This window comes from Engystomops pustulosus, chromosome 6, assembly GCF_040894005.1.
Source record: "Engystomops pustulosus chromosome 6, aEngPut4.maternal, whole genome shotgun sequence".
Taxonomy (NCBI): Eukaryota; Metazoa; Chordata; class Amphibia; order Anura; family Leptodactylidae; genus Engystomops; species Engystomops pustulosus.
Genome location: NC_092416.1, coordinates 145,682,915 through 145,693,346, shown reverse-complemented (window position 1 = coordinate 145,693,346; position 10,432 = coordinate 145,682,915). Strand labels below are relative to the sequence as shown.

At 39.6% G+C, this 10,432-nt stretch overlaps 1 protein-coding gene across 1 annotated transcript; it reads left to right on the top strand.

The window, feature by feature from the left end:
- The first annotated feature begins 509 nt into the window (after positions 1 to 509).
- On the top strand, positions 510 to 7,550 carry GIP (gastric inhibitory polypeptide). Its single transcript, XM_072113664.1, has 6 exons — positions 510 to 519; positions 4,196 to 4,283; positions 4,588 to 4,734; positions 5,440 to 5,571; positions 5,685 to 5,762; positions 7,429 to 7,550. The coding sequence occupies exons 2-6, from the start codon at positions 4,204 to 4,206 to the stop codon at positions 7,436 to 7,438; spliced, it is 447 nt and encodes a 148-aa protein (XP_071969765.1). The 5' UTR covers positions 510 to 519; positions 4,196 to 4,203; the 3' UTR covers positions 7,439 to 7,550.
- Positions 7,551 to 10,432: the final 2,882 nt, after the last annotated feature.

The following is a 10,432-nucleotide window of genomic DNA, read 5'->3' as shown; positions in this document are numbered from 1 at the left end:
AAAGGGTTAAAACGGCCGATTGGCCCTATTCTGTCCTATATTTGAAAGTAATTAACCCAGCTCACCAATGGTTCAACAAAAATAAAGATATTGAACATGAAAGTCAACACCAAAGAGCCCTTACTTTGGAATCTGTGATCTATTAACACTTGGAGAACCTTCAAGTGGGCTTCCCCTACCTCATGTTTCTCTGATGTAATAAACGGCTCTCTATCTGGTCAAGGAAGCAGCCATTTCTATCTATTGATTAGTATGATTAGGTGACCTTTTAATTGTAAAAGGTTTCCATTTAGAAATCCCCTCTATAAACATCACACGGTGATTTACATTTGCCTAATTAGGGAACATCAGAGCTTGTGTTGCATGTATGATTGACTCAATTGGTGATAATGAAGCACATATAATGAGTTCCGTTCTTGTACAGCTGGTATGTTTCTGGGCAGCCAATAGGAATAGGTCACAGGGTATATAAAGTTGTGTCACTTACCAGTGAGTCAGGAGTACAGGACACTGCTCACAGTAAGTAGCATGGAGTACTCATTACATATGTGCCAGAATTATATTTCTTTATATATATTTGAGTCTTTATAGTATGGTTGCAGATGCTCAATCCTTTTGTGTGTTTTAATAATTCTAAAGATAAGATAAAAATCCTAGGTGTAAATTATTATTCTGCCTACATGTCTGATAATTCCAAAATACTCTGTGATAAAATAGCATATGGCATTTTAATTGGACACTTAAAGGGGTTGTCCACATTCAGCAAATAATTGATAATGTTAGTGTAAGAAAAAGTTATACAACTCTCCAATGTACTTTCTGTATCAGTTCCTCGTGGTTTTCTAGATCTCTGCTTGCTGTCCTGCTATAGGAAGCTTCTATGTTTACTTCCAGTTGATAGAAATCTGTCCATGCGATGTGATCGACTTGCAGGTGCATGTGCTGTTATTATCACAGAAAGTGGTAAGAGCTGTGGGATAATAACAGTTCCTGCACCTCCATCACATCGCCATGGACAGATTTCTATCCACTGAAAGTAGACATAGAAGTATTCTATAGCAGGACAGCAAGCAGAGATATACAAAACCATGAGGAATTGATACAGAATGTATATTGGAAAATTATATATCGTTTCCTCACACATACAATATCAATTATTTACTGAAAGTGGACAACCACTTTAAATGTACCTAACCTAGCATCATACATAAATAGTATAGTATGTGTACATGAAGGATCACACTATTTCTGGCCATTTAAAGGCATATATAAAACATTTTTAGCAGTTTTCTCCCCTGCAGGCTTCATCTCTAATTGTCAGTTGATTTAGAGCAGGGGTCTCAAACTCAATTTACCTGGGGGCCGCTGGAGGTAGATTCTGGGTAAGGCTGGGCCGCATCAAGTTTTCCACACAAAATGCGCTTACAAAATATCATTATTCAGATTCAAATGTCATGGCGTCTCCCAGCGCAAGGAAAGCCCCAAGCTGGGAGACGTGTTTTCTCTATGAACGCGTCCTGTGCACCGAGGGGTCCCAAGCTCCTACCGCACTGAGCCCAGTCAAGGGCTCAGTGCGAAATTTGATAATATGTTCAATGATATCATTTTTAGGACTGTACGACTTTTTGATCACTTTTTATAGATTTTTTTATATTTTTCAAAATGGCAAAAAAGTGCCATTTTCGACTTTGGGCGCTATTTTCCGTAACGGGGTAAAACGCATTGTAAAAAACGTTATTATATTTTGATAGATCGGGCATTTTTGGACGCGTCGATACCTAATGTGTTTATGATTTTTACTGTTTATTTATATTTATGTCAGTTCTAGGGAAAGGGGGGTGATTTGAAATTTAATTTTTTTTTATTCTAATTTTTTTTTTTTTTAACTTTTTTTTATTTTTATTTATACTATTTTTCAGACTCCCTAGGGTTCTTTAACCCTAGGTTGTCTGATCGATCCTACCATATACTGCCATACTACAGTATGGCAGTATAAGGGGATTTTCCTCCTATCAGCACATTGTAATGAAGGGGTTAAAACGAAATAGCCTCGGGTCTTCGGAAGAACCGAGGCTACCATGGAGACGGATCGCCGCCCCCCGATGACGTCACGGGGAGCGGCGATCCCAGGTAAGATGGCGGCGCCCATGCGCCGCTATCTGTTTGAGGCTGTCGGCAGCTTTGCCGGCAGCCCACGCTGTAAAAACACCCGCGATCGGTGCTGGCACCGATCGCGGGTGTTACCAGTAAGCCTTTGCTGCAATATGCAGCAAAGACTTACCGGCTATGGAGAGGGCTCAGCCCGTGAGCCCTCTCCATGCAGCGCGACCCGACCGCCGCCGTGAATACACGGCGGGCGGTGCTTTTCCAGGCGGGGGCCGCAAAATGTTGTCCCGCGGGCCGCAGTTGGCCCGCGGGCCGCGAGTTTGAGACCCCTGATTTAGAGGGTGTAGACTAGATGCTATGATGTCTCCCATACACTGCAGAAAAAAAAGTAGAGAAGAATCTGCTCTCTTACTCTTTCTTGCATGTTTTGCTACAATTGAATATCTAATTGATTGTAGCTTTGATAATGAAAATCTGAGGAAGAAAACAGTGTAAGAAGTGGAGAAATAACTTAATAATTATTTGATAACAAGTAAAGTTATATTATAACTTTAATCACCTGTTACAGGTGAACAGGCACAGAAGCCAGGGGCTCCACAAATCGCGGTACAACATTTTGATGTCCTTTGACATTTTACAAATTTAGCATCCACATTTAAAGAAAGTTTGCCAACAGGATGAAGGGTTGTAAACCAAGTACACTGACATACTGGTGTGCGCTACCTCTGTCAGGATCCACTATTTTGTAAGCTTCTTATGCCCTTGTTTTTTTTTTAAAGGCTTTAAAAGTGATGCAGATGAGCCTGAGAGGCTCCAGGCTCCATTAATCCCTATAGAACCAGAAGCCCCTAAGGCTCATCTGCATAATTTTAAAAGCCTTGTATAAAAAAAAAAAACAAGGACATTAGACTTGGTTTAATCACCGGGGACGACAGGGCTTTTTTACTATTTTAATCACCGGGGACGACAGGGCTTTTTTACTATTTTAATCACCGGGGACGACAGGGCTTTTTTACTATGAGAACGGTCAATCTGTGGAATAGCCTGCCTCAGGCGCTGGTCACAGCAGGGACAGAAGAGAGCTTCAAGAAGGGTCTAGATGCCTTTTTACACCTAAATAACATTGATGATTATGTTATATAGAATTGTTTCCCCTAAATCCCTTCCTCATCCAATCCCTTCCCTTCCTTGGTTGAACTTTATGGACAAGTGTCTTTTTTCAACCGTATAAACTAAAAAAAAGACATAAGAAGCTAAAAAGAGAAGATCCTGCCAGAGGGGGCACACACCAGTATGTCAGTGTGCTTGGTTTACAATCTTTAATCTTGGTGGTGGATGTCCTTTAAGATGCCTGCAGGTCAGTATGTAGTGAAGTAACAGGTTTAGACAAATATGCAGCTTCAAGGGTTACAGTCTTCTCCTTTTACTCCATTCTCACTGCATTTAGAGATAGGTATTCACCTTGCATAGAGCTGAACTGCTGTACATTAGCTGCCTTGGTAGAAAATAAGTATTAATGATTTTCTGTTTTCAAAGTCTGTTGAGGGTTAATAAGGGAAAAACATATCTTAGTGCCTATGCCCCTAATGTTTTAATACACTGGAAATATACTTGACAGCTAGTACTGCACCCATGGGTCATGTGATCTGTTAAAGGTGCTGGTGGGTGTAAGAGCTAGTTTTAAGCTATGCTACTGGTAACCAGTGAATTAATAATCCATACTTGTATTTTACATACACGTCCAAAGTGCAAGCAGTTAACAATTTATGTGATTATATTAGGGGTTTCTGATCATAAACGTGATTATAATAGAAGGACTCTAGGGATTTTAATAAATCTTGATGATGGGAAATAGTGGCAAATACAGATTTGCCTCCGACTTCCTGTCCTGTCCTGCATCCACTATGTAATAATAATTCTTTATTTATATAGCACACACAGATTCCGCAGCGCTGTACAGAGCTTGCCAAATTGGTCCCTGTTGGGGGGCCTATTGGGGGCCTTTATACGGGGATTGTAATCTAATTCTTTGTACTTATTATTATTATTATTTCTTATTATTATTATTTCTTATTATTATTTTTTGCAGATCACAAGATGATGACACCAAAATATTTAGCTGTATTTTTCACTTGTTTTGCCTTCAATACCATAGATTGTGAAGAAACTAATGTAAGGTAAATGGGATATATACAATATGACTCTGATTTGTGGGGTAACTGATATGGTTTCCTTTCAGAGGAAAAAAAATTGTGATAAATAATACTGCTAGCTTTGTAATAATTTAGTGATTGATAATAGATAATAGGTTACATTCTCAGTGAGGGGGATGGAACAGATGTGATCGCCTTCTAGGAAAACCCATGAACGGGAAAAAGATCCCGACTATGAAAATCCATCTGATTCTGCTTATATAACCGACAACTTTTTCAGCTATGTAAATTGGTCATCCTAATAAACTGCAACTTTTCTCTCTTCCAGGGCCTCAGTGAGCAGTGAGGAGGCACAGCCCATACAGAGACGATACTCAGAAGCTATTCTAGCCAGTGACTACAGCAGATCAGTAGATAACATGCTCAAAAAGAATTTTGTGGACTGGTTACTGGGGAGAAGAGTAAAGAAAAGCGAGTATGTATTTTCAAGATCAATATGCTGAGTCCTGGAGATTCCATCTTGACTAGCTATGAAATAGCCCCACAGCATAAATTTAGTGTACCCATATGATTTTGACTTTGCCTTTAATGACAGAAAGTCTGCCAGTACAGGGGGAAGCAATATGCCCATCCGTAAGTAAGAAGATCGTTCCATATAACACAGAGCTCCTGGGCAGTGCCAATGGCAGGCAATTAGAGATCAGCAGTAAAATTATAATATACTACAATACAGTAGTATTGCAGTATATTGTATGAGCGATCAGACCCCCCAGGGTTAAAGTACCATAGGAGGCCCGAAATAATAGCAATGAAATATTAGCATAAAAAAATTTAAAAGTTCAAATAACCCACATTTTCCTAGAACACATGTTAAAATCATCATGTTAGGTATCGCTACATCCCAAAAAATGACGGTTCTAACAAAATATAAAAAAGATTATTCCAAGACCTCAACACAGTAAATATCATGTAGAAAATAGCACCCAGGTATCTGAATCGCCACTTTTTTGCCATTTTCCATCCATAAATGTTTTTGTCGGCAGATAACAAGCTCTCACGTATCTCTGTAAACTCAAAAATAAAAAGAATTATGGCTTTTGGAATGAGTGGCGTTAAAAACAGAAACGCAAAAAAAAAACGAAAAAGAACCTTTTGACCCCATATCTGTTCTCTTTCATAGCAATATCGACTTTGCCAAAAGACAGGTGGATTTCCAGATTCCAGAGTTCACTTTGGACTCTGACTCAATGGAAGGTTCTGAGGGGAATAATAAATTTATGCCCTGGATCTTGAAGTACAAGCAGATGAACAGGTAAATTGGTAAAAATCTTTATACCATTAAACTCATATATATGAATTAGCCTTGATACCAACCTAAATAGGGAAAGGATCTGATATGTTGTTATCCATGTGGATCCTTTGCAGTGCTCAGAATGATGTCAACGCAGCAGTGTGTCAGCAAACGTTGGATTTACTCATGGCAATGGATTTATGCAATGTTAGGTGAGTTATTGGGTATGCTGGTGTATTGTTACCAGACCCAGAATTAAGCACAGTTTGAAGTGTTATTTTAAATGTTTTTAGAGATGTGATGTTTTTTATGGGTCACTAATACACAGCAGCTCTTTTGTGTTTATGTATCAGTCCTAAAGTGTACACAATTTCAGTTGCCCTGGGATCCTGCCATTAATCTTCTGACTTAAACTGTCATTAGAAAGCATTGCCTCTATCCCTTCATTGTCCCTCTACAGGCCTGTAAACCTAAGCAATAAGGTCCTAAAGCAGCATGCAAATGACCTGTGAAATGTCCAATGGGTCATTATCATATTCAAGCTGTCCAGCTTATTCATGAATGGGAGGCACAGCCACACCCCCAGTGCTTGACTGACAGCCTGTATAATGATGTGAGGTATAATGGTGTAATGGCTCCTCCATGTGCTTTCTGGTGCTGGCGCCCCCAGCAGCCTGTGTGTGAGATATTCCTATACACATGACTGACAGCCTGTATAATGGTGTCAGGTATAATGGTATAATGGCTCCTCCATGTACTTCCTGGTGCTGGCGCCCCCTGCAGCCTGTGTGTGTATGAGATACTCCTATACACATGACTCACAGCCTGTATAATAGTGTTAGGTATAATGGTGTAATGGCTCCTCCATGTGCTTCCTGGTGCTGGCGCCCCCTGTAGCCTGTGTGTGTATAGGAGAGATACAACAGCTCCAGGCAGCCATGTTATAGCAGAACATGTCAGGTACTTGTGTATCTGGTGTCTGTGTCTCACACATGTGTAGTAGGAGGGAGAGCATGTCAGCAGATAAAGCATAGACACTAGCAATGCTTTACTATACATTACACACAGACATGGGGAGGGGGAACAGTGGTGACATCATTGCCTCTGGCCATGTGACCAGCCTCATTTAAATAATAAAGAAAAGATGATTTTACATTGATTAATGCATGAATTGACTAGTTAAAGGCTGGGATGTAATCCTTGTGAGCTGCTCCAACAGGTAGAGGTGACAGAAATAGTGGCAGAGACCTGATGACAGGTGTCCTTTAAGGGTCGGGCAGAACAGATTTTTCTCTTGAATTCATTTTCCTGTCTCACACTGCTGTGTCTCTGCATTGCCCCTCACCCCTGCATTCCAAGACGAGCTCACACACACACCCACAGACTCTCACATTTCCTGTTGGGAAACAGCAGCATGAGGAGAGTAAATCTATAAGCTACAGACAAGATAAGATCTTTATACCACTGGAAGTAGGTAGCAGAGCTGAGAATGTCATTGTGTGTTATATCCATCTCACTGATCTCATCATCTCTCATCTCTGATCTGTCTCATCTCTCTTTTTCTATGTGTGAATGTTCAGAAGCTAAAAGTGTAGATAAACCTGGACCCTGATAATGTAACCAAATTGTCAGCTCACAACATGACATAGCACAGAGGAATCATAAAGTGTCTGCTTAGAGAGTCCCCGCCCACACTATGGAATCTTACACTGAACATCAGTTATAGGAGCTAAAACAGCATTCAAACTGTGTAAATTTGTAAAGTAAGGGGGTTAAAAATTATGTCACTATCGCGTTAAAATTTTAGAACTTTCTTTCATGGGCAAACCTCTTTAAAAATTTAAAATCTTTCTAATACAAGTTTTTTTATCTCCACAGATTCCCATAATGAGTATCATTCCGTCCAGTACCGGTTGTTGGGGAGACAGCGGAAGTATTTGCAGCTTTATTATTGGCCAGCATTCAACATGTATTCACAATGCAATTTCATGCAATAAAACATTCATATAAAAAATAATCAGAATCTGGTATTTATTTTGGATGATGACATAGTGTCACTATACCATCAAAACTTACCCTAGATCCACAGTCACTTAACCCTACAGTCCCAAGTCTCCCATGTCTCCCAAAATCGAATGATGGTTAAGCATGTGCACTGCTGCTCCATTTAATCTCTTGGAAATATCCATCAATTCCATTGATTTCAAATGGATCTGCATGTGCAGCTGTTGCTTCATTCAGACACGGTACACAGGACCCCAGGTCTTGCTGCGCCTCTTGTGCTTTATTTATGAAGTGTTTTCCGACACTCACAACTAGTTCTGTTTTGAGGGCAAAAACGCTTGTGAATCCGTCACTTTTCTGTCGCTTCAAATTTTTTCGACTCATTTTTGGCACACAGTTAGAGGAGCTAAAATCTTGTCTAGGGTGTTATATTTCATATTCATGAATGGGAAGCTTCAATTTTGCACAAAAAAGTGAATGCTTGTACAATGTCCAGACTACATCTTGTTGTAAGTGCAGAGACTAAAAGTTAAATATATGTAAAAAAAAATTAATAGATTCTTGCTCAAATGAGTATCTTCCTTTTTTATTTTAATGTATATGAAATTGAGCCAGCACATTAAGATTGACAATAATCCCACTCAAAAATGTGATGTCCTATAGAAAATGATTAGTTAGTTACTTGCGGCCATTCGAATGGAAAGATGATTAAATTTTACATTTCATAGTATTTTTTCATGCTGCATTAAATTTGTAATTTGGAAGCGTTGACCTTTGTTTCCAGTAATGAAATGGGAGGTTTTTATCAAGTGCAACTTTTTAGGCGCAAAATTGTGATAAATGCAGTGCAAACGTCAAGAGAACACCCATTCACAATGTTAGATAAGGTGCACAGACTCACTATGTGCCGGACTTTTGCTTGCACCCAAAAAAGTCGCAAATTATTGAGAAAAAAACTGCAAAATCTGTCTAAAAAATTATGATCAATGTCCCCCCTAGACTTTTTGAAGATCTCTGCTCTCTCTTCTGTGACCAGCCCCTTGGGAAGGTTATTTAATGAATTCACGGATCTTAAGCTACGTTCACACAACCATCAGAATTTCCATTATTTATGTCCATTAAAAAAATTACAAAATAGTAAACATTTTGTAATGTTTGCAATTTTCATGCCATCTCACATGTACAGATAGTCCCCGGGTTACGTACAAGTTACGGTTACTGTAGAATTGTTCTTAAGTTGAATTTGTATTTAAGCTGGAACTGTATATTTAATAATTGTAAACCCAGCCAATTTTTTCTGGTCTCCGTGACAAATGGATCTTAAAAATGTTGAATTGTCATTACAACCAAGGTTAACAATAAAGTTTCATTGCAGACACATTTGATAACTTACATATATCTTCAGGGTGAGTAGTGAACTGACAATATATTAAATATATCTTTTATTTCATTAATAAATGGGAAAATGACAGATTAGAAATATCTCTTGTGATTTTTAACACAAAAACAACCAGCAATGTTCTGCACAGCTATTAGACTATTTATGGGTCACTGTGTGTAGGAGAGTACATCTTTGGCGATAGAAGGCATAAAGAGAACCTGTTGGGTAAATTTGGGACACTAAGGCCCCTTCCCCTTGCGTTGCAGATCCCGTCACAGTCTGATCAGGGTGCGATCAGGGTTTGGTCAGTGAAAAACTGACGTTTTGCATCAGAGTGCAATCAGTTTTCAGTCAGAGTTTGTTCAGTGTCTCAGTTTTTCACGCGCGTTTTCAATGCAATTCCAATGCAATTTCAATGCGTTTTTCACGCGCAGATAATGCGCGTGAAAGGACTCAGGGCTGGGCTCCATCTTTTCTATGGCAATTGATGCGTGAAAAACGCATTGCACTTGCGTTGGACCTGCAGGTGTCTCAGAGTGCAATGCGTTTTTGATGCATCTCCATAGACTTGTATGGTGCGTTTTTCACGCGTGTGACTTGCAAAAGTAGAGCATGTCGAGATTTAAACGCGTGTTAAAAAAAAACGCGCGTGTGTGAGTGAAAAAAAATGCAAGTCTGAAAAGACCCATTGATTACAATGGGTCAGGGTGCAAACGCAAGTGTGAAAGGGGCCTAATTGTTAGTCATATAATCCTCTACAACAGCCATTTAGGAGATCAAGCGTCCATTTTAAGTCTTAGTCGGGGGTCATGCTGACCACTGTCCAGCTAATGTTAGGATTCAGCCACTTTTATGTAACCTGTTTGCTTGCCAGCCAGCTTCTCCTTGACATTTTATTACAGATAGTTGTCCTTCAGCCTGTTTCCTTCTCTTTATCTTGTTTTGGTAGCAAGAAGCTATTGGAGCCATTATCTGTACATTTTGTATCTGGGATGATATAAACAAGGCCTCCGAGAAGAATTGGTTAACCTTTTCAGAGAATGTCCTGGTAAAATTCATTATGGCCAATAGTATTGCAGTATTCTATCTCCTTGTCACGCGCCCCTTTTCCTGATGACTCTATATTTGATATATGCGACTGAGCATACTAATAAAGGGGGAGATTCTACATTCACTAAGAGACTGGTGTGTCTTGGGTTTGTGCTCTCGTCCCGGTCCCGAGCAGCCATGAGAGAGTTAATTTGAAAGCCACCTTTACCAAAGGGGGGGGGGGAGGAGGAGGTTGTTTGAGCCCCAGATAAAAATCTCTATAACTAATCTATCAAAATATTAAAATGGACATTTCCAAGAGGGGAAGCCCCTAAAGGAAAATAAAGCACAAATGTCTGCAACGTGCCTTTTACACCACGTAAAAAATGTAATAAAAAGTGATTTAAGGGTCACACAGTCCTCAGAATGGTAGCAATGAAAACGTCATCTCACAAAAAATGACGTCTT

Coding starts and splice junctions, on each gene's coding strand:
- GIP (XM_072113664.1), top strand. CDS start 4,204: ATGATGACACCAAAATATTTAGCTGTATTTTTCACTTGTTTTGCCTTC. Junction 4,284..4,587: donor TGTGAAGAAACTAATGTAAG/GTAAATGGGATA, acceptor TCTCTCTTCCAG/GGCCTCAGTGAGCAGTGAGG. Junction 4,735..5,439: donor AGAAGAGTAAAGAAAAGCGA/GTATGTATTTTC, acceptor TCTCTTTCATAG/CAATATCGACTTTGCCAAAA.